Below are 23,400 nucleotides of genomic sequence, written 5' to 3'. Positions count from 1 at the left end.
CCGAGTTTAATTTCTTACTTAATCGAACCCTGATGTTTCCCTTTGGTAACTCTTATTTTAGTGCATTTATGGCAGACCTGGTGGGCCAGTGTTCACAAGAAGCGCCTTTGCTGCAGTTTTACACCATCACCAAAACCCAGAATTTTATGATGAGGTAAGTGATGTTTTCAAGGGAAAACCCAGTTTGACCAGTTTTAAGGGAAACTTTAATGTATTTGCCTGGTAAAGCAAAATTCAAGAGAAGTTGCATATTACACTGAAATTACAGAGCTAGAACTGCATTTTGAAGTATTTCTTTTATATATTTTCTTCTGATTGTAAATGTAACATTTTCATTATTAAAAGAAATAGAAACTTGGATAATGCAGATAATACAGAAAAGAAAAAGTCATAATCCCATTGTCACTACCACAATTAATATTCTGGTATATTTCCTATCAAATTCATACTTTTGTTACATTTGTTGGACCTTTCTTATCATTGGGTTTGCTTACATAAAATTATAATAGAATTCATTGAAACCACTGTATGCATGCTACTTGGGAATGTTCTATCCTGGTTCTTCATAATGCCTTGGCTGTGGTAACTTAGCGTAATAGTTACTGTCACGTGTTTTCCATTTCTTCCTAGAAATACCATCAACTCTCTTCCTGTTTCTGAGTGGTGAATTCAGGATTCATTTCTCGCTTGGCACAATTTATAGTCTCAGTATCTTTGAGTGCAAATGTTAATATCCGCTCGGAGAACAAGTGCACATTTATGCGCTGGGTAGCACATAGTGTCTCTGCTTCCACTGAGAATTTCTGTGTTTTTAGAATATTCGGTTGTTATTTTGTCTTCCTTGCAGATTAAAATAGAGTTGCCCACTCAGCTGCATGAAAAGCATCACCTGTTGCTCACATTCTTCCATGTCAGCTGTGACAACTCAAGTAAAGGAAGCACGAAGAAGAGGGATGTCGTTGAAACCCAAGGTTGGGGGGGCTCACCATTCCTTTGATTTTAAATAATTGTAACATTAGGTTCTTAAATTGTATTAAGATTCTGAATTTCCATCTTTCTGCAAAGGGATCTTTAGATGAATTTTATAGGTAACGGATATGTAGCATGTCTGGGTTGCATATGTAATTTTTTTTTTTTTTTTTTAATTTTTGAGCTCAAGCTGTCCTCCCACCTCAGCCTCCTGAATAGCTGGGACTACAGGCACGCACCACACCCCCTGGCTAATTTTTGTATTTTTTTGTAGAGACGGGATTTCGCCATGTTGCCCAGGCTGGTTTCGAACTCGTGAGCTCAAGCAGTCTGCCCACCTCTGCCTCCCAAAATGCTGGGATTACAGGTGTGAGCCACCATGCCCAGCCTGCATATGTAAATTTTTATAAAAGAAGATTGTAGAATTCTAACCCCAAAGAGGCCTAAGTACATTGTAGACAATGTTCTGCAGAGATTACATTTAGGGCATTTTAAATTTCTTACTCTAATTGATAGGAAAAGTTCTTAAAAATCAGACAGTTTTACATTGGCTTGCTTTCATAAGTTTTCATACACTCACAGTGTTCTGTTGTTGTCGTTGTTGTTTTCAATAGTTGGCTACTCCTGGCTTCCCCTCCTGAAAGACGGAAGGGTGGTGACGAGCGAGCAGCACATCCCGGTCTCAGCGAACCTTCCTTCAGGCTACCTTGGCTACCAGGAGCTTGGGATGGGCAGGGTATGTCACATTTTAAGATTGGTTGATCCCAATTTCTTCAGAAAACATTAAAGAACAACTAAAACAACAATAACACACAAAAAGCAAACAGTATTTTTGCTCCTCCACCATTTTGATGTTAGTTATTCATTTTCAAGTAAACTTTGGCCAATTGAAGACAGTGCTGTTAGCAGTTACCTCAATGTCAGAATTACAGTTTGGTATTTTGTAAGCCCTGTACTAGTGGAGTCTCAGCGGGAAAATAGAGACTTGGAAATTTGGGATAAGGTCTGTCTCTGCCGACTGGCCATGCTCAAATAAAGATGAGTTCTTAGGGTCATGCAGACTATTAGGAATTTTCCTCCAGCTTAAAGTAAGTCAAGTACGCCAAATCTCTCACCCACATGGTTGCACATTCTGAAACCTTTCTGATTCTTGAAAGCCTAATTTTCCCCAGATTTCTTCAATTGCTTTGTTGGTTTTGCATTCTTTTTAGCCATCTTAAATTTTATGGACTGCGGCTTTATAACATGCTCAAATAAAGCCTGTTCTTTTTATGTTTGTCTGCATTTAAATGATGCCAAATTTGAGTTCATATTATAGACAAATAGTTAAATTTTCCCAAAGAAGAATAAATTGTATAATTGAGCATGACAGAAAAATGGAGGTTTCAAAAGTTGAAATTAGTGTGAGCAGACGATTGACCCTTTGCCTGTGCCAGGCCTGCGTATTATGCTGTTTGCTTTATCTGGCACCTTTTACTGTCGTCTTCAGAATCCTGAGCTCAGGTTGGGTTCAGATGCTGGTATAATAGGATTCTTTCCCTCTCAAATGAACAATAACTCACACAGCTGCAAAGAAACAGAAAAGATAACTTAGAAAATCCAGTAATAAAAGCATTGTACTTTGGGAGAAGAAAGGGGGCAGAAATGTGTATCAGCTGCATTCCTGCTGTGGGCCCGGCACAGTTGCCAAGTCACTAAAGTTCTCTGGGCCCTCTTTCAGTCCCTCATCATTACCCTCGTTGATAATCATGTTAGAGCCAAAATAACTAATCTGTAGGAATATTGTTTCTTCCATATTTTTTTTTAGCATTATGGTCCGGAAATTAAATGGGTAGATGGAGGCAAGCCACTGCTGAAAATTTCCACTCATCTGGTTTCCACAGTGTATACTCAGGTACGTGCTCCTTCAACAAAATTAGCAGTAGCTGCTCTGTGACAAAGTTTGCACCATTTTGCAAGAAGAAAAAAATCCTAAGGTGTTATATTACTATATTCTTACTCTATAGATCTTTTTCTAAAGAAAGAAAGTACAACCAAAGTGCTCATATGTATTCATATAAATGACTAGTAGAAGCATCATTTTGCAACAGATTTCCTCTTTCGTTGGAGGATCTTCTTGATGTTATTTGTATATGATCAATTTTTAGTCTTAATAAGATGAGGCTGGGCGCGGTGGCTCACACCTGCAATGCTAGCATTGTGGGAGGCCAAGGTGGGCAGATCACTTGAGACCAGCCTGGTCAACATGGCAAAACCTTGTCTCTACAAAAATACAAAAATTAGCCAGGCATGGTGATGTGTGCCTGTAGTCCCAGCTACCTAGGAGGCTGGGGTGGAGGGATTGCAAGAGGCTAGGAGGTCAAGGCTGCAGTGAGCCATGGTCATGTCACTGCACCCCAGCCAGGGCGACAGAGCAAGACTCTGTCTCAAAAAAAAAAAAAAAAAAACAAACAGCAAAAAAGCATGCTGCAAGAAACAAATGCTTCTGCTTCCACAGCGTGTATTCTAATAGACTTTCTTCTTTTCCTTTTTCCCTACCTCAGGATCAGCATTTACATAATTTTTTCCAGTACTGTCAGAAAACCGAATCTGGAGCCCAAGCCTTAGGAAACGAACTCGTAAAGTACCTTAAGGTATCACATGGCTTTCTTAGTATCCCCTTTTAAATGAGTTTGGAGTAGGCTGGGTTTTCTCTTTGGTGGTGAGTGTTGTTCTCACCCGTTGGAAGCTCTTACCTGGATGTCTCACACCAGTAGCTTCTATGAGGTTTAGATAGTGGTAAGAAGTGGACCTAGGAACGGCACTACTCCTGCCTGTGTCCTAGTCCCATGTATCCTTTGCTCAAGGCAGGATCTTTAAAACATACTGTTTCTCACGCATGGAAAACCCCTCACTTGAGATGGACCTCCCTGGGTACCGAGCACAATGATGGGCACAGAAGCAGCGACTTCAGTCCTCACCCTTAGGGAATTTCTAGTTCATTGTAGGAGATACTGTAAACTTGGTGATTGCATGCTAGGCAGACAAATCAAATAAAGAAATAATGCACAGAACCAGTCCCAGCTTTGTGCAAGGGGTTCCTGGAGTGTCTAAGCAGCAAGAGCCAGGCAGAGTTTGTCTACGGGAGCTTCATCCAGAACGTGGCTGTGGGGAGCATTTTGGAAACGGGAAATAGCTAAAAGGGCATGAGACAAAACAAGAAATGTGAGAAATGGGATAGAAATTTGTTTGGTTTAACAAGGAAAACGGATACATATCCACATAAACAGTGAAGTTTTTATATGTGATTGCTTGCGGCCCCTCCCTCCATCTCAAAGACAGCCACACAGCATCTTTCTGACCCTGCTTCCCCTGTCCCGGCTCCCTCTGACTCCTCTCCCCTTCTGTCTCCCTCTTCTGGTTTACGGCCCTTTGCAATTCCATGGGCACACCTGGATAATCCCTGTCATAAGGCCTGACTAGCAGCCTTACCTGTGAATATGTGATGTATTCACAGGTGCTGAGGACTAAGACACAGACGCCTCTGGGGACATTCTGCCCATCACAGCCTTCCCTTTGTTTTAGAGGGAGTTCTTTCATCCTTATTTGGAACAGAGTGGATATTACTTTAGGCTGGTTTACTTTTAGAAGGATAACATGAACTGTGCCATTCTGTGTCTGTAGAGTCTGCATGCGATGGAAGGCCACGTGATGATCGCCTTCTTGCCCACTATCCTAAACCAGCTGTTCCGAGTCCTCACCAGAGCCACACAGGAAGAAGTCGCAGTTAATGTGACTCGGTAAGGGAGGTGGATGGATGCTCTTCCTCACTTCTAGTCTGTCCACATCTGGAGCACAGTCATGCATAGCTGGGATGCTACGGTGTGCTGAACATTATATTTAAGAAATGTCTTTGATCCCATATGTAAGGACCCCGTCTAATTCCCTGTCTCCTTGTTTCCTAAGTGCTGATAGCATCATCATTGTTCTACTACTGCTGTGATAATAATGAAATGTTTCCATTTTTACATATTCATTGCTTTATTCACTCCTGTGGTGTGTAGGGTCATTATTCATGTGGTTGCCCAGTGCCATGAGGAAGGATTGGAGAGCCACTTGAGGTCATATGTTAAGGTACGTAAAACACACTGTTCTGATCACTTACATCTGAGGCTCTCCAATTTTCCTTCTAAGGACTTATTTTTTTACAAGCCTGGTTATTTGAGGATGTGCTTGTAACGTATGCTTTCTCTTCTATTCCTCATAGCCAATGCTTGTACCTGAATAGGGGAGGTACAAAGAGGGGCAGCCATTCACTAATTTACTTAATTCCATTCCTTCAATTACATTTCTTTTAATGGGTTTTCCAAATAATATGACTCAATGTGGAAGTTTAAAGAAGAATTTTAAGTTGTTCTTGGCTAGGCCTCTGCTAACGTTAGTTGTCTTCCTTTTTTTTTCTTTCCATCTATAATTTCCAGCAAAACTGTTTCTCCCAGATAAGAAGGTTAGCTCTGGCTACAGTCAAATTAGATGACTCTGTGGGATAGCAAGAGATGTTGTTAGGATAAACATCAACAAGTTATTTATTTATATACAACATCCAGTAAGTAGAGTGGCAGTTACTATTCTAAACAGATGCACATATTCTGTTTAGTATTAAATACCTTTGTAAATTACAACTATGTGATAATTTAAAAAGTAAAGTTGTGGACCTTTAGGGTATCAGTCAAACATCGTTGTGCCACACATTCCTTGAAGCCCCTGGCACAGGTGAAGTTACGGGCTGGCTGGTCACTGATTTGACCGGGTTGGATGACTCATATTTTCTTGAAGACATCCTGGACTCCTTTTTATCACATGACACTCACCCTTCCCATCTTTGTATCCACACCTTCCTCTCCCACAAATGAGACTGTAGCTCAGTCCCTGATCTTCATTCTTGGGAGTCTCTCAAGCTTTCAGCCCACCTTGGAGAGCCAGTGCATTAAAGTCTCTTTCCCTTTTCTTCAAAGTACGCATATAAGGCTGAGCCATATGTTGCCTCTGAATACAAGACAGTGCATGAAGAACTGACGAAATCCATGACCACGATTCTCAAGCCTTCCGCCGATTTCCTCACCAGCAACAAACTACTGAAGGTATGTCAGGAGAGTCAGTGTGGCTTTGATTGAAACTTATTAACAGGAATTCACTCCACAGCCTGATCAACACAGTCTTTCTGAGTGCTCTTAGAGACAACACCACTCCCTAAAAAGGGGTAGTGTTCTCTGATACCAACTTTTCTAATTGTGTCTTGAGAGAAGAGCTGCAAAGCGTCACTGTGTTCAGTGTTTCATTGGCTCTTGAGGATTAATAGTCATTATGTTCAAATCAGTGATGAAGGTCAATGACTTAGAGATTCTAAAGACAAGTGTCACCAAGCAGAGGTCAGTGAAGGGGAAAGACTACACCCGTAACCCCGCAGAGTCTCGTGCTGGTTGTGCCACGCCGAGCACAGGTGTCCAGTTTCCCGGCAGGATGCAGCTCTTTGTTGCTGAACTTGTGCAAGCAGAGGACATCTGCCGTTCACCTCTTGGCTCTGATCATAATGTACCAAGAGGTGCAGCCATGTTTTAGGGTCACACCTGCTTTATGTCAATAATATTGTCAGCCTGAGAGAGTTCATGTCTTACCTACCAGTTTGTTGTTTTTCTTACTGGGTCCTGTTCTTTTTTCTTTTAGTACTCATGGTTTTTCTTTGATGTACTGATCAAATCCATGGCTCAGCATTTGATAGAGAACTCCAAAGTTAAGGTATGTTACTTCAAGTGGAAGCTTGTGTTCTTAGGGGGAAAGAAATCTCTCATTGGTTTACAGCGAACGTTTCTTCGTGCTTTCTCTGTGCCAGTTACAGGACTGTTCTAAGTGCTTTACAAGTAATAAATCATTTTAGCTTCGTAACAACACTTTAAGGGAAGTACCGTTCTTACCTATTTTATAGATGGGTAAACTGAGGCCAGCATGCTTGAGTTACTTGCTCAAGGTCATGCTACCAGTGAGTGGAGCAGCCAGGTTTTGAGTCCAATCTGGCCCCAAAGGCTGTATTCCTGAATCACTTGGTTATTAACCCAAAGAAAAATATGTCTTTTCCTTTGACTAGCTTAGAAATCTTCACGTTTGTTGAAATGGAAATTGCAGTTTCAGCATAAATTTTAAGTGTCGTTACCCATCATTTATTAAGTGTCTTGACCATCATAGACATTTATTCTTAGATGGGAGTATCTCACCAATCTCATGTTCTCCAAAACCAATCAATAGATTCCAAGATTATCCATCTCGTTGGGGCAGATGCGCAGTCTCAAATTTCTTCTCTGCCCCAGCGTCCCCTTGTGGTGAAGCCTGGATGTGTGTTCCTTTCTGACTGTGGGTCCCCCCTGCTTCCCCTGGTTCCCACTGGGCTCAGCCCTGAGATGACTGGTCTTGTCTCTGGACTGGTGCCCACAGAGGTGTGTTTGGCCACCTCAGGCTCCCTGAGGCTCAAGGTAAATAAGTTTTTATAAAGTTCCAATGTAGTAAACAGAAGTGGCAGTGTCACTTTCTCATTTTGAAGTTTCCAGGGCTCCTCTGAGACCTGCAGAGTCCTGGAGTTGTCCTTGTGACAGTGAAGTAGTGTAGTTGTTTGGAGGCAGGGTCTGGTTGAAGTATTATAGAAGGAGCTTGTGCAGGGAGCGGGTGGTGCTGGGCACTGTCTCACAATGAACACTTGTGCTGCAATCCTCGTAGGCAGGAGAGGGGATAGGGAGGGAGGGGCAGAATCTAGGCCTCCTGCACAAGGGATCTGGGCTCTCCGAGGAAGCCTTGGAAAGCCTGCTTGATTTTGCTGGCAGAATGTTGATGGTTCACACCTAAAGCCCTCCTTTTCCTCCCATAAAGCAGACACTGGGCCTGGCCAGGTGGTTTCTCCTTTTCTTTTTTTTTTCTCTCTCTCTTTTGAATCCCGTTTAAAGCTTCTGATTTTAATGCATAGGGAGATGCCAGATGGAAGTGGGCCCTGCCTTCTATGGAGAAATGCTCCATCTAAATCATGCCAGAGCAGCCTGCCAAGGAAAAATCCAGCAGATTGTCTGCTTGGCAGTACGCAGCTAAGTGTGCGTGCACATGCACACACAGACACACGCATCATGTAGATATATTACTTTTCTGTTAAAAAATGTTGTCTCACTGATATGTGGGAGCTAAAAAAGTGGATTGGATGAAGATAGATGGGTGGTTACCAGAGACTGGGAAAGAAGGGGAGGAGGTGATGGGGGAGAAAAAGACTATGAATGTGTTTATTACCATTGAACTGTACACTTAAAACTGGTAAAGATGGTAAATTATACATTTTTTCATGTTATATACAGAATAGGATTATAGCCTGTGTTCATTTGCTAGGCTTGCCATAATAAAGTACCACAGACTGGGTGGCTTAAACAATAGAAATTTATTTTATAACAATTGAGATGCTGAAAGTCCTGGGACAAGCTGTGCACATGGCTGGTTTCTTCTGAGGCCTCTCTCCTTGGCTTGTAGATGCCGCCTTCTTTGCGTGTCTGTGTCCTAATCTCTTCTTATGAGGACACCAGTCATACTGGATTAAGAACCATCTTAATGGCCTCACATTACCTTCATCACCTCTTTTAAAACCTTGGCCCAAAGTGCAGCCGTATTTGCAAGTATTAGGGGTTAAGACTTCAACATATGAATTTGAGGGGGGCACAGGTCAGCCCATGACAAGGCGCCAGTGGATTTTTTATTATTTTTGGCTCTAAATAAATGTTATCCCTTAAAAGCAATGGTAACATGATTATATTCAAAATATAACCAATTCATTCTGCAACTGTTCATTGAGCCCCTACTATGTTTGAGGTGCCCAGGATTACAAAGTTCAATGCATCATAGTTTGTGCTCTCAAGGAGTTCAGGTGGGAAGATGTACATTTCGTTCAGTGGCTGCCCTACCTCATGATGAGTGCTCTGAAGAGGTAGGCACAAAGTGCTCAGGAGTGTGGGGAATCCGGGAAGACCACCTGGAAGAGGCGTCAGTTGCAGTGGGTTCTGATGAGTAAACAGGAGTTGGCTAGGTGAAGAAGGAGAATGAGGACCAGGTGGAGAGAGAGTTGTGTTGGCGAAAGCTTAGGACCCAGCACCGCAGTTCAGAGAACTACATGAACATAAGGCTTTTCTGCCTTATGACTGCAAGGAAGACCACATGAGAGATGGTCAAGGAGGTAATGAACACTTCCAGGAACACACACAAGAAGGATATTCAAAATCAAGTGCCAATGACACCTTTCTGAGAATTGCATTAGAAAACAAGTAAAGGAATTTACTTGCATGTGTTTGTTCTCAAGATGCCAAATTAAACCATAGCACTTTAAGAGTGGTAATGACCTGAAAGGTATCTTCTGTTCCAGCTCCTCCCCTACCTCACAGAGACATAGACAGAAGCATAGACTGTGAAGTGACCTACCCAGGGTCACACAACTGAGCAGAGCCAAGAACTTGTGGCAGAGTCCCAATGGGCGTCTCCTAGAGGTGCTGCCATTTCCAGCCTTATAACATGATTTGTCAACACCTCTGCTCTGGGAAATGGTTTGTGTTTGGAACTTAACACAAACCACTCAAATGCTACCCTGCACAACGTTTTCTGTAAGTTATTTATATTTTGGCCCTAAAACAATATTCAGAGAGTTTTTAGAAGTAATCTTTTTTTTTTTTTAAATGCTTAAGAGGAAACAGTGGTATCCCACAGGAGAAAGCTTAACCGTAACATAATTTACTATAAAAAGAGATTCACAAACACCTGCTTACCACCTTGGAGGGTTCAACATTTTCACTTTTAGAGCACTCCCCTCTGGCTTCTGCTTCCCTGGCCCTGCAGACACCCTGCTGTTCTTTCCCCTAATCATACATTATTGAGCTGAGAGCTCCTCTAACATTTTCTTAAAGCCTTCATTCAGTGTGTCTTGTATCTTAAGAGTAATGAGTTTTCTGTTTGAATTAGTTGTTTTTGTGTTTGTCTTATTTACATCTGAAGAATTTTATGTCCTAATTCCTTGTTTTAGTCTTCTGAATTTATGAATATTCACCATTCCTATACCATTTGTGATTTCCAGAACTTTGATCTCATCCCCTTAGGGTTTTAAATATTTTTAGACCAAAATTATTAATTTATTCTGACCTTAATATTTTTTGCTCTTGTTGCCCAGGCTGGAGTGCTGTGGCGCAATCTGGGCTCACTGCAACCTCCACCTCCTGGGTTCAAGCGATTCTCCTGCTTTAGCCTCCCAAGTAGCTGAGATTACAGTCATGCGCCACCATGCCCAGCTAATTTTATATTTTTAATAGAGACAGGGTTTCACCATGTTGGCCAGGCTGGTCTCAAACTTCTGACCTCAGGTGACCCACCCACCTTGGCCTCCTAAAGTGCTGGGATTACAGGCGTGAGCCACTGTGCCCAGCCCAGGGAACCTTTCCTGAAGTGCCATGACAAGGCACACACCAGTGTTGTACGAGCACCTGGGCCCTGGATTCATAAGAGCCAGATAATGCTTTCAGTGCCAATTAAACTGTTCTACCCAAGGATAGCTACACATGCATGTTGTGTATTAAGCTGATGCTTTCAGTGTACAATTTGTGTCATTCTTGGTGGTAGTCGAATGAGTTCATTCAATGCATATTTACATGGAGGGACATGGCACAGCGTTATGCTTACTTCCAGTGCTGTACTCCTACTGAAGGTGGAAGTGGCCACCTTCTTGTCCCCAGCCAACCCAACTGTACATTGTTACATTTACTGAGGAAGGGTGTGAATCAGAGCCCCTTCGAACTAGCATCTAAAATAAGTAATTTCCTTACTACAGCAGATGGACCTGCAAAGTCTGGATGGATTGCGTATGACTGTGCCATACTCTAGTTTCATAGGTGACATGTGCTTGGAGGTTACAAGTGATATTTGAGAAAAATGTAAAGCAGACCTCATCAAGGTCTGTGGAGGAGTCCTCTCCTCACTCTCTGCCCCTATGGTCAACAGTTTGTTGGTGTTTCTTTTCCACCGCGTATATTTAGCAGCTGTAATTTCAGCAGACTCCTTTTGCATTTCCTTTCCTCCCACACGGAGTGAAGCACATTGCTGGCATTCCACAGGTATACTGGAAGAAAGGAGGATGGAAAACCTAGCATAGGGTAGGATGAATATATGTCCTTAAGCGTTGCTTGTTTAACCTCCAACCATTTTCTAGCTTAATTGAACAAGAAAAGAACTTTTTTTGAAAGTGAAAGAAGGAGGGTGTGGCTCATAGTCTAAATGGACTGTTTGGACTTCCCCTTAAGCAAATTTGCAAACACTATACTATGTGATAGGTAGAATGCTAGTATGCTACGTCACCCTGTCACCGTGTCACCCTCGAGTGCTTTGAACAGTTGCTTGTAATGTGCAAAGCATTGAGGAAAAATGCAAAGGGAGTTGAGAGTGAACCCTTAACCTTGAAGCTGACCTAATCATTGGAGAAAGAAAACATTCAGCTTGGAACATTTAGAGCAGAGTGCAGGAAGGTATATATGTGAGCTTCAAGAATCATAGATTTATGTGGGGATACGGGTGGAACTTTACCTGGGCCTTGCAGGATACCACAATCTAGGAATAGGAGAATGAGTACCAGGCAGAGGAAATAGGTAAGGCCGCTGGGGTAGAGTTCAGGCTGGATAGATTGAGATTAGAGGGGAAAAAGTGAAAAACAAGATTAGCTCAGAAACAAAGATGAGATTATGGGGAGCTGTGAAGCCAAGCAGCAGACGAATTGGTAGAGACCTAGAGAGGTAGAGCAGGTTCTTTAGTAGGAGTGGCGAGATGATGGAGAGTATAAAGATTAGCAGAGTGGCTTGGAAACTTTTATATCAGTAAGTCTGCTTATCCCCTGAAGTATAAATAGCCTATGGAACAGATTCACCAGACATTTTAAATTTTGATTTATTTATTTGTTTAGCTCTCTAACTACAATAATATGAAATGACATTTTATGGTGATGCTGATGAAGATCTGGCATTGGGAGGATAAGGTGGGATTGAGGGTGAGGATGGAGAGCATTATGAATGAGTAAGGGAGATTATTCAGACAGAACCATTCATTCAACCCTGCAGTTCCACGTCTAGATATCTGCTGAAGAGAAGTGAAAGATGTATCCATGTAAAGACCTAAATGCAAATGTGCACAGTAGCTTTATTCATAATAATCAAAAACTAGAAACAAACCAAAATGACCGTCAGCTGGTAAATGGATAGACAAATTGTGGTAACTCCACACAATAGAATGCTACTTAGTAATAAAATGGAACAAAGTAGTGAGTCATGCAACAGCATGGTTGGATCTCAGAAGCATTCTATGAACTGAAAGAAGTTAGACACAAAAGATTACATACCGTTTGAGTCCATATCCTGTGTATGACATTATAGAAAAAGAAAAACTACAGAGCACAGAGCAGCTGTGTGGTTGCCCAGGACTGGAGGTTGGGATGGGGAGAGCAGATGTACTTTCTCTTCTTGACTATGGCGATGGTTACAGTTATATTCACTTGTCAAGACTCACCAAACTGTAGACTTTTAAAGTCTGAATTTTATGGTATGTAAATTTTGTCTCAATAAACCTGACTGAAACAAAACAGAGCACAGTAAGGTCAGACTTGAGTGGGAGAAGAAAGGCCACCTAGATATTCTGTGTGAGATCATAGAAGAAGGAGCTTTTGAGAGAGGCAGTAGAGTAGAGGGCTTGGTTTACCAGGGAAGGTGCAAGGTTAGGCTTGGGATGTCATATGCTTAGGGCTGTGTGTTCAGTGGCTATGACAGAGACCTGAAGTAACAGTGAGTTAAACAGGAAAGTAAATGTTTATTTCTTTTTACTTGAAAACCCAAGCTCATAAGAGGCTTCTGTTCCACAGTTATGAGAGACCTCCATCTTGTTTGCCCCCTGGAGTGCTGTTTCTCCTTTTGATCTAACTGGGTTTAGCACCACATCCATGCTGGAGCCAGTAGGGAGGGGAAGATGCACCTTTGCCTTTAAGGATATGACCCAGAAGTTGCACTGCCACATCACTACCACTGCTATCACATTGGCCAGAGTTAGCCATGACTGTACCTAGCTGCAAGGGATGCTGGTAAATGTAGTCTTTGGGTATCCATGAACCTAGTTAAAAGTTGAGGTTCTATTACCATGAGAGGGAAGAGAGAACAGATACTGGGAAGTCACCAGCCATTGTTTCACAAAGGGCTGAGGCACAGCCAAACACATTTCCAGTTGGCAGGTGAAGGTTCAGCCTTGGACAGGGAAGAGAACAGACAGAACTAAAGAAATAGATTTGTGAGTACCAATCTGCTGAAGCCATAAGCCTAAGCTTCTCTCTGGGGAAAAGGACTGTGTTGATCTGAGTCACCAGATAGGAGTGGTCATGCTTGAGACTTATTGGGGCAATGACTACAAGGGAAAATGAGAAGGTGCTCAGGAGATAGTGGGAGAGCCATCAGAGGGCAGCACATGTGTGACCCAAGGTTAAGAAGAGAGAGAGGGAAGGAAGCGTTGTGGGCCACAGTGGAATTCTAAGTAAGAGAGGTGAGCAAGGCACTGGAGAGGCCTCAGGCCTCCTCCTCAGTCATCAGTGGAGTCCCACATCCCCCAGCAACAAGCCTGCTGCAGCTTCCTTTCCACCCTCAGTCACTGGCAGGGAGCAGCCATGTGAGGCATGGAGGCACAGGTGGCCTTGGTACGAATGCAGCTGTAGATTCCACAGCATAGTGGTGGGGCCAGGAATTAATTATGTTCCCTGCAACTGAAGATGCGAGGTGCCATTCTCATTGTGTCAGCAGGGCAGAGAGTGAGGTAAACATGCAGATTATAGAGAGAAGACTGATCTTTGGGAAGGAAAATAATGAAGAGGTAGGAAGAATGGAGTTTGTAGGCTGGGCGCAATGGCTCACATCTGTAATCCCAGCACTTTGGAGGCCCAGGTAGGAGAATCGCTTGAGCCCGGGAATTCAAGACCAGCCTGAGCAACATAGTGAGACGTCATCTCTGCAAAAAGTGAACAAAATTAGCTGGGCATGGTGACACATGCCTGTTATCCCAGCTACTCAGGAGACTGAGGTGAGAGGGTTGCTTGAGCCCTGGAGGATGAGGCTACAGTGAGCTGTGATTGTGCCACTGCACTCCAGCCTGGGTAACAGAGTGAGAACTTGTCTCAAAAACAAAAAACAAAAACAAAAACAAAAAAACAAGTTGTAGAAGAAAATGGGAGAAAGAGGAAATAACATAGGGATCTTGATAAAGGGGAGTAACCAGAATGCAGGGAAATGTCATTGGTAAATTTCTTCTCAGCCCTATTACTTTTGTTGTTTGCTAAGCCACAAAGAGGAAGTTTCTTAATTAAAAGTCTTATTTACCTCGGAAAGTAGTAAAATAGCCCATAGAGAAGAGGCCTCTAAACCACACCAGAGAGTGGAAGAACACAGTGCAGAACAAAGAAGTGAACATTTGAAGACCATTCCGAAGTCCTCACCATGAAGCAATGATTGGGCAGCACAGCTGTGGGAGAGCAGATGACCTGTAGGGCGGGGAGTAGCCCATCCTGGGTCTCTGCGAAGACCTGGCTGTTAACTGCAGCGTCCACAGGGGCCTCCACAGCCAGGCTGAGTGTGGGTCTTCAGGGAGATCCCGTTCATTCGAGGAGTCAGTTGGTAGGCACTGAGCAGCCAGCGGGCAGCACGTAAGTGTGGCTTGCAGAGGATGGGGGCACGGCACCTAGCATGTGGCTGGAGAGGCTAATCTTGTGAGGACAGGTGCTGGGCTGGCTGACCCCACACAGGCAGCACCTGTCAGGTGGTGCCAGGACGGAAAGGGACGCTGCGGTGCAGCACAGCACACGGCAAGAGATCCTCCAGCAGGACGTGGCAGGGAGTTGGGGTTGGTTTGGCTGAGAAGTCCCTTAGTGTCTCAGCGTCCTCTTCTCCAAGCCCCTATCAGGTACTCACTACCTGAGCATCATCTTAGATTTTCCTCTTCTATTTCAGTTTATAGTAATCTCCATAAAAACATTCTATTGCTTAGGTCTTTATTACCTTGAAATGTGTATCATACCTCGTAAAAAGGCTTTAGTTTGTTTTATTGCCAATTAGGACTCTTCATGACAGCTGTTTGCCACTTCAGGGAGAACTTCATTTCAGCCTTCAAAGGCATGAGTTGTAATTGCCTAGTCACTGGACATCACTAATGATGGGTTGGTATGTAAATTATCCATCATTCTTCTCCATGTATTCTTTCTTTTTAATACAAACATTTTACTATATTTTCTAACAAGTGCAGAAGTAGAGGGATTAGCCTCCCCGCTTGCCAATGTTCTACTGCCCTTGCTTGATACACACCCACCCTCAAATTTTTACCTTGTAGTATTTTAAGCTGTTCCCAGCTATTTTCTCACTCCATCTTAGACACTTTTAGCATGTCATCTCTAACAGATAAGCCTTTAGAAAAGATATAACCACCAACATTATCACACCACACAAAATTAGCAAAACTTCTTTATTATCATCTAACACCCAGTCTATATTCAGTTTTCCCCAGGTGTCTCAAAAATGTCATCCTATAGTTGGGTTTGTCTGCTTCTGGATCTGAACAAAGTTCACACATTGCATTTAGTTGCTGTGTTTCTGAAGTTTCTTTGATTCTTAAACTGTTCTCTTTTCATCTGTTTGGACTTTTTTTTTTTTTTTTGGCAACATATTTGTTGAAGAAAGTGGGTCATTTGTCCAGCAGAATGTCCCACAGTTTAGATGTGGCTGATGGTAGCGTCACCGTGTTACATGCATGGTTCTCTGTCCCCTGTGTTCCCTGTGAACTTGTGGTTGGATCTAGAGACTTAATTTGATTCAGGTTTGATTTTTTTTCTGGCAAGGATACCTTATAGCTGTTACTATTGCATCACATCAGGAGGCATATATACCCAGCTGTTCTACTTTTAGTTATAATAATGTCGATTAATAGGTTTACATGGTGCCCACGCAACCTGTCCATGATAGAGTTCTCCATCTACTTTTCCTGGTTTTAGCAGCCATTGACTCAGCCCCATTGTGAAGGCCACAAGCATTTCTTGGGATACCTCTTTTTCAGGAGTGGCCAGCTTGGGTAGCTAGCAGTCATGCCAGAGGTTAGAGTTGGCCTTGCCTGCGGTGTTGGAAATTGGTCATCTATTGATGCTGTCATCTCAGGATATAGAGTTATTGGTTGCACGTATGCAACAAAATCCCTTTGGAATTTCACATTTTGCCATTCTGTTTTCTAAAGTTGGTGAACTTCACATTTTTATTACTGATCCTTTCCTCCCTGGATTCTTGACTCTATGTAAGTTTATAAACATTTCCTCGTTATTGGTTTGAGAATTGAAATTGTTATGAAGCTGGTATTTCAAATATTCCTAATAGGTTCTGGCATTTAATGCATAATATAATGCCTGCTGTCATGTCAGAAATGTCTAGGTTGCAGTTCCCAGTTTTAGAAAATACCGTTTGTTTGATATTGGGACATTGGTTTGGCTGCTCTAAAACAGGCCATAACAATAGTGGTTTAAATTCGACAGAAGGTTCATTTCTCTCTTGGACAATCATGAGCTGGTAGGCAGTTTGGAGAACAGGGCAGCTAGTTCCCCAGGGTCATTCAGTGACTCAAGCTCTTCCGATCCAGTTATCCAGTGTGCGATGTTCACCTCATCCACATGGCTGAGAAGCTGGCTCACCGCCACAGCACAGTCCAGGCAGTGGCACAGGATGGAACAAGGGAGGCCAGCGGCTCCTTTTAGGAGCATGGCCTAAACAAGGCACGCATCCCTTCCATAATTTGGTCATGTGGCTCATACCTAGTGGTAAGTTAGACTGGAAAAATATAGTCTGGCTGGGCAGCCATGTGCCCCTATAAAACCATACTCTTCTGTCACTAAAAGGGGGAAGACAAGGACAGTTTTATTAAAGGTCAATTAGTACTTTTTAGTGAGCTCTCTAAGCCTCAGTTTTCCCATCTGTAAAATGGGGATGAAAATACCCCCCTCTTGTGGCTGTTAGAATTAAATGCATGAATGGATCAATGTAATGGAGCATCCCTCCTACTTCAGGCTCTCGGTAAATTATTCTATTTATAGACACAGGGGGAGTGCGGCTTCATGTAACAGAAAGTGCCCAAGTTTTGGATTCCGTGGTAGACCTGGGTCTGAATCAGTGTTGTTAGTTGTGTGACTGAGGACACATGTACCTAACCTCTCTGACCCTTTAACAAATGAGGATTACACTTATAGGGGTATTACAAGAATTGAATGAAAAAGTACTTACAAATATGTAGTGCAATGTCTGACATGTAGAAGATAGATGTAAGTGTTAGCTAATTGCTAAGTAATCTGAGTGTAATTTTGTAGGTTCCTGTTGGGGAAAGATTACTGTGTAAAGTTGATTGTAAGAAGACTGCTGCCAAGCAGTTTAAACTAGTCATGCACAGTCATCAAAATGTGTATTTTCAGTTTGAGTATTTGGAGCTTAAATGTAAGCCAGTGCTTTCTAAAGAGATCTCTGAGAGGTACAGGCACCAGAATCATCAAAGATGCTCAGTAAAAATGCAGGTTCTTGCCCCTTCTCCCTGCACCCGCTGCCAGGCTCCTGAATCAGAATCTTTGGGAATGGATGCAGAATCTCCACCTTTTTACAAACACTTTTTAGGTGATCTTTATTATGCTGAAGTTTGAGGTTCCAGTTTTAATCCACAGCACTTATTTGAAGTATTTGAACACTTACACTTTGAAAGAAAGAGGGTTAATTTATTTTTTCTAATTTCAGATAAACAAGACCAAGACTCTGAGGTTTTATGGGAATTTTTGAGACTGGGCCTTGCTTTGTCACCCTGGCTGGAGTGCAGTGGCTGATCCTGGCTCACTGCAGCCTCAGACTGCTGGGCTCCAGCAATCCTACCACCTCAGCCTCCTGAGTAACTGGGACTGCAGGTGCACACCACCACACCCACCTAATTTTTGTACAGATGGAGTCTTGCTGTGTTGCCTGGGCTGGTCTTAAACCCCTGGGCTCAAGTGATCCTCCCATCTTGGCCTCCCAAAGTGCTGGGGTTACAAGTGTGAGCCACCGTGCCCAGCTAGAAACTGGGTTTTTTAAGACAGACTCAGGGATGAGATATTTTTTTTCTCCCAAATGATTGCAACTTGATAAATAATAAATGTTTGCTCTGAATTCTTTTTAGTTGCTGCGAAACCAGAGATTTCCTGCATCCTATCATCATGCAGTAGAAACTGTTGTAAATATGCTGATGCCACACATCACTCAGAAGTTTCGAGATAATCCAGAGGCATCTAAGAATGCGAATCATAGCCTTGCTGTCTTCATCAAGGTGGGGACCGCCAGGGAAGAGGATATCAGTTATGGGACAAAGATGTACTTTTTACGAGCTGTCTAGCAGAGTGACTAGAATAGAGTAGGTGCTCTGGCAATGTCGATGGCATGCTTTTTATGTCAGTGGATAAACTTATTAGCAATAAATGCTGCTTTGAATCCAAATTTCCGAAATGTTTGGACCTGAAATACCTCTTTTCTTGTTTTCCTCCACAGAGATGTTTTACCTTCATGGACAGGGGCTTTGTCTTCAAGCAGATCAACAACTACATTAGCTGCTTTGCTCCTGGAGACCCAAAGGTAGTGTGGGGGTTGTTACTGGTAACAGAAGTCACCATGTAGACTTTCTCTGGTAGAATTATCTTTTTCCTTTTTTTTTTTTTTAAAGCTCTGCCTTACCAATTTTTTTATGGTATTGAGCCTGTGTCTGTAATTATAAGCTACCTGAAATCCTTCATTGAAGTAGGAGAAGCATAAATAATAAATGCCCTAAAAATCAGTTGAAGACATTGTTTAATGAAATGTGTCCTTAGTTTTCAAATCAATCCCTGCAGCCATCCTGAAATCTGTACAGTGCAATAGGGTATGCAGTTCTAAGAAGGTCAAGAAGCTAATGACTATTTCTAGCATACTATTGCTAATAGGCTTTTTAGAATCCTGTATAAAATATCCAGTGAGGTATTTATGACTAAACACTTCTTCCTGCAGACCCTCTTTGAATACAAGTTTGAATTTCTCCGTGTAGTGTGCAACCATGAACATTATATTCCGTTGAACTTACCAATGCCATTTGGAAAAGGCAGGATTCAAAGATACCAAGGTAATCCATCTTTATTTCTATTAACCTTTTCACAAAGAGAGACATTTATTTTCAATAAGAAAAGGTAATTGATTCAAACATGATATTTGAATTTTCTGATTTTTTCATTGATGAATTAATTTTTTTCTTATGAAGTTTCCATTTCAAAAAATATTGATAAAATATGGGAACTTACTTTTCAGCAAACTTATCAGACTACAGATTATGCCAGTATGGCTATTTCATTGAAAAATCCCTTTGCTTAAAGAAAAGAAATCTATTTCAGTTGCTATAGCTTATTTTTATTTGTTTCACTTTTCCTTTTTTCTTATGAATTAGCTTTTCTTTCACCAACTGTGGAGTCAAATGACACTCCTGTAGGTAGGTGTGGGGTGTGACGCTTGCTTTCTTGCATTTTCCTCCTCTAAAAAATAAAGAATGCAAGTGATGGCTGAACTGCTTCCATATGCTGTTCTGTTAAGCATTTCCTATATAATTTGATCAATTTTTAAACTTATCATAAATTAGTGAATTTTTTCACTGGAGCTAAGACATTGCTGTAACATCCCAGGGAGGCGTCCAGTTTTTTGCTCCTGAAGTCACTGGGTACTCTAGGATGTTTCTTTAAGAAGTACAACAAACATCCCTGCTTCACCCCCAAAATTCATTATTCTACTATTTTCATAGCCCTTGTCCATAGTGGTGGCAGTAATCAAAATCACAAGCAATGTGGCTTTTTTACATGCTTTTAATGTTTGTATGTTGAGTCTTTATTAATGTCCTGTATTCTCTTTAAGTTTGAAGAGAGTTGAGCTCATAGCGATGTCTTTGTCTTCACTGAGTAAATCAAATTGAACAAATTAGTCTGTCAGGTCTGTCAAGCAATATTTATTGAGCTTAGTTCCTTGTATCTGCTCAGGTATTTTGTGCTAAAGGAGAGAAAAAGTGGAAGGATGCCACCAAACTGCGAATGGCACCTGAATCAACTGCTTCTGAATTCCGAGAGAAACACACTAAGGCATTCATTCAGAGACAAACAGCTTTCCCCCAAACAGACTGGTACTGCCTTTTAAGGATCAGGCAGGGGGACTGTGGCCCTGGAGTTGGCTTTCATGCATTCAACAAATATTTACCCCGCACCAACTGTGTCGAGCTTCAGAATAAGTTGTGTACAACCTGGATGACAATCCCCGGCTATTCTACATACACAAAATACATAGAATGTCAGACACCCATGCATCCTAAGGAGAACAAACAAAGCAAGGAAAGGGGATATGAAAAGGGGTGACATTTGAGACAGGGTGGCCAGATAACAGTTGGAAGAAAGTGAGGGGTGAGCCAAGCACCCACATATCTAGGGGAGAGTTTTTCTGGGCTGAGAGAATAGATAGGTATTCAGTGTCCCGTGATCTAACCCTGGCCCCCCACCTCTGTGGTCTCACACCCCCCTATTCTGCACATTCCAGGCATCCCTGCCGACTCCCAACTCCTCAAACATATCATGCCACCCCTCCACCTCAAATAGCCCCCTCCCTGGGGAATCCTCATCTTCCTCCCCAAGCCAGCCACTCCACACCTCCTGCATGGGGCCTCCCAGGGTCTCCTCACTCTCTTCCAGTTCCTCAACTGGAATTAACCACTCTCTCCTGCCCTGTGCCCCCAATCTCACCACAGCCTCCCTCAGCCCAGTCTCCTGTACCTGGGGACTCTCCTTCCTTCCACCTTGGTACAGAGCCCAGGGAGCTCTTTTTGCCCAGTGGCTGTGCAGTGAATGTGTGCTGATGCCCATCTCCCCATGACACAGCAGGGCAGCACAAGCTCTTATAGACTTCTAGGGTATTTGGTAGTAAGATGGGCTTCGCTCAGTCGGTGGGGGGGCATATGTGAGTAATTTGCCTTACTACACTGATAGGAATAAATGTTTTTTAGAATTTTAATTTTCTTTCTTCTCACTTACCTCCCACCCCTGCCTTCACCTCCTTTCTTGTGTTAGTCCATTCGTGTTGCTATAAAGGAATACTTCAGACTGGGTAATTTATAAAGAAAAGAGGGCCAGTGCAATGGCTCACACTTATAATACCAGCACTTTGGGAGGCTGAACTGGGAGGATCACTTGAGCCTAGGAGTTCGAGATCATCCTGGGAAGCATAACAAAACCCTGTCTCTACAAAAAAACAAACAAAAACAAAAATTAGCCTGATGTGTTGGTGCACACCTGTAGCCTCAGCTACATGGGAGGCTGAGGTGGGAGGATGGCTTAAGCCCAGGAGGCAGAGATTGCAGTGAAATCTGCAATCTAGGCAGATTATGCCATGGCACTCCAGCCTGGGCAACAGAACAAGACCCTCTCTCAAAAAAAAAAAAAAGAAAAGACGTTTATTTTGGCTCCCAGTTTTGCAGTCTGTACAAGAAGCATGGCGCCAACATTGGCTTCTGGTGAGGCCTCAGGAAGCTTCCAATCATGGTGGAGGGCAAGGGGGGAGCCAGCATGTCACATAGTGAGAGAGGGAGCAAGACAGACAAGGAGTGAGGCGCCACACTGTCGTAAACAACCAGATCTCCCATGAACTCAGAGCAAGAACTCACTCATTATGGCAAGGAGGGCACCAAGCCATTCATGAGGGATTCGCCACCATGGCCAACACTGGGGATCACATTTCAACGTGAGATTCAGAGGGGACACACATCCAGACCATGTAATTTCTCATGCACATTCATACACACAAGCACAGATGTGTGAGCACACACACAGTTAAACCATAAGTAGTTTCTTCCAAGAGACTTATGTGAATTCAAGCTATGACTTATAGTTTAGATAAACTAGGTGAAATAAACAATGAACATAATCTAGAAAAGGAATACTCTCCCCCTTCTACTAAAGGGTTTCATAGAACTTGGGTCCGTATTTTGGGTAGATTTAGGAGTAGCTGTCTGATGTGGGACAAAAGGCAAAGGGAGAGGTCTATAGACTTTCTTTTAATAATGGAGTCCGTCTGACAATTCACAACCTAGCTTCAGCTTCCTGAAATGTGTATTTTATCTTCAGAGTGATGTTTAGCTGTTTTTATGTACCCTTCCTAAGTAGAGTTCATGTTTGCTCCTGTCTATTTTCCAGAAGCGCTCTCAGTTTTGTCATTTAGCTTGCTGGTGATTTACCAGTTTGGTCTGATGCTTTGTCCACTTCAATTTTAGTTTATATTAAATTTGTATTTGTTTTCAGAGGTGGAGAAATATTAGGAGAATAGCTTAGGAAATACTGCATTAACTAAGTTCTTCATTCAGGGATAGCAGAATAAGTAGGTTATATATTAATTTATTTTAAATACATTGGGTTTTAATGGAGTATATAGACATTAATGACCAGGAAAGGAATATATGAACTCATGTAATAACATTTTAATAAGCCATATATGTTTATTATTTAATTACCTGTTTGTTATGCACAAAGTGCTCTTATACAGTTCTGTTAGCTAGTATAATAACGTTTTTAACTTTGTCAATAACAAACTTATATTTGTAATATAACATATGCTGTGCTCTAGTCTAAAAATTGGTACTTAAACTGTTCACTAATTTAATTATGTAAGATGCAATATGTTCCAAAATCCAGTACACTTAATTGTATTTAAATTTGGTTTTCATTTAAGATCCTCATGGCTAAGAAGTAGAGCAGCATTGTAGAATTGATCCTTTCTCATTTGAAGCCAAGTCTGATCATCTCTTGACACCCAGGGTGGGCTGAATGCAGAGGATGGGTCTTAGTTTTTTTTTTATTTTTTTTTTAATTCAAAGAGCATTGCATCTTTCCTAACTCAAGTAGTTTCTATCCTCATTTCAGACCTTCAGCTTGACTACTCATTAACAGATGAGTTCTGCAGAAACCACTTCTTGGTGGGACTGTTACTGAGGGAGGTGGGGACAGCCCTCCAGGAGTTCCGGGAGGTCCGTCTGATTGCCATCAGTGTGCTCAAGAACCTGCTGATAAAGCATTCTTTTGATGACAGATATGCTTCAAGGGTAAGTGGTCCCCAATGGAAGGAATGTGCATTGATAATGTCCTTTATTTTAAGTGGTGTAAAGAAAGTAATCAGTTAGAAAATTCATGGTAACAGCACTAAGATTTTGCTCTGTTTTGGGACTAAAATCAAATATCTGTCTTTACAGGAAGGATCCAAATAAAGGAGATGGTCAGCGCCAACTTAGTTCGGT

General features: G+C 42.2%; 1 protein-coding gene across 30 annotated transcripts in view; it reads left to right on the top strand.

Annotated features, from left to right (window-relative positions):
- The window catches only part of DOCK9 (dedicator of cytokinesis 9), a 293,699-nt gene that overhangs the window by 200,837 nt on the left and 69,462 nt on the right, over positions 1 to 23,400 (top strand). For all 30 annotated transcript variants that reach the window (XM_030813620.1, XM_030813623.1, XM_030813617.1 and 27 more), the window contains exons 19-31: positions 62 to 154; positions 848 to 971; positions 1,584 to 1,705; positions 2,777 to 2,863; positions 3,513 to 3,602; positions 4,633 to 4,748; positions 5,013 to 5,082; positions 5,964 to 6,089; positions 6,673 to 6,744; positions 18,244 to 18,390; positions 18,609 to 18,692; positions 19,101 to 19,212; positions 23,030 to 23,208. In XM_030813620.1, coding sequence (XP_030669480.1) covers positions 62 to 154; positions 848 to 971; positions 1,584 to 1,705; positions 2,777 to 2,863; positions 3,513 to 3,602; positions 4,633 to 4,748; positions 5,013 to 5,082; positions 5,964 to 6,089; positions 6,673 to 6,744; positions 18,244 to 18,390; positions 18,609 to 18,692; positions 19,101 to 19,212; positions 23,030 to 23,208 — 1,422 coding nt within the window. The remainder of the gene's footprint in view (positions 1 to 61; positions 155 to 847; positions 972 to 1,583; positions 1,706 to 2,776; positions 2,864 to 3,512; positions 3,603 to 4,632; positions 4,749 to 5,012; positions 5,083 to 5,963; positions 6,090 to 6,672; positions 6,745 to 18,243; positions 18,391 to 18,608; positions 18,693 to 19,100; positions 19,213 to 23,029; positions 23,209 to 23,400) is intronic.

Source organism: Nomascus leucogenys, chromosome 5 (assembly GCF_006542625.1).
Source record: "Nomascus leucogenys isolate Asia chromosome 5, Asia_NLE_v1, whole genome shotgun sequence".
In the NCBI taxonomy this organism is placed as follows: Eukaryota; Metazoa; Chordata; class Mammalia; order Primates; family Hylobatidae; genus Nomascus; species Nomascus leucogenys.
The sequence above is the reverse complement of the archived record's forward strand: the minus strand, read 5'-3'. Positions and strand labels throughout refer to the sequence as shown.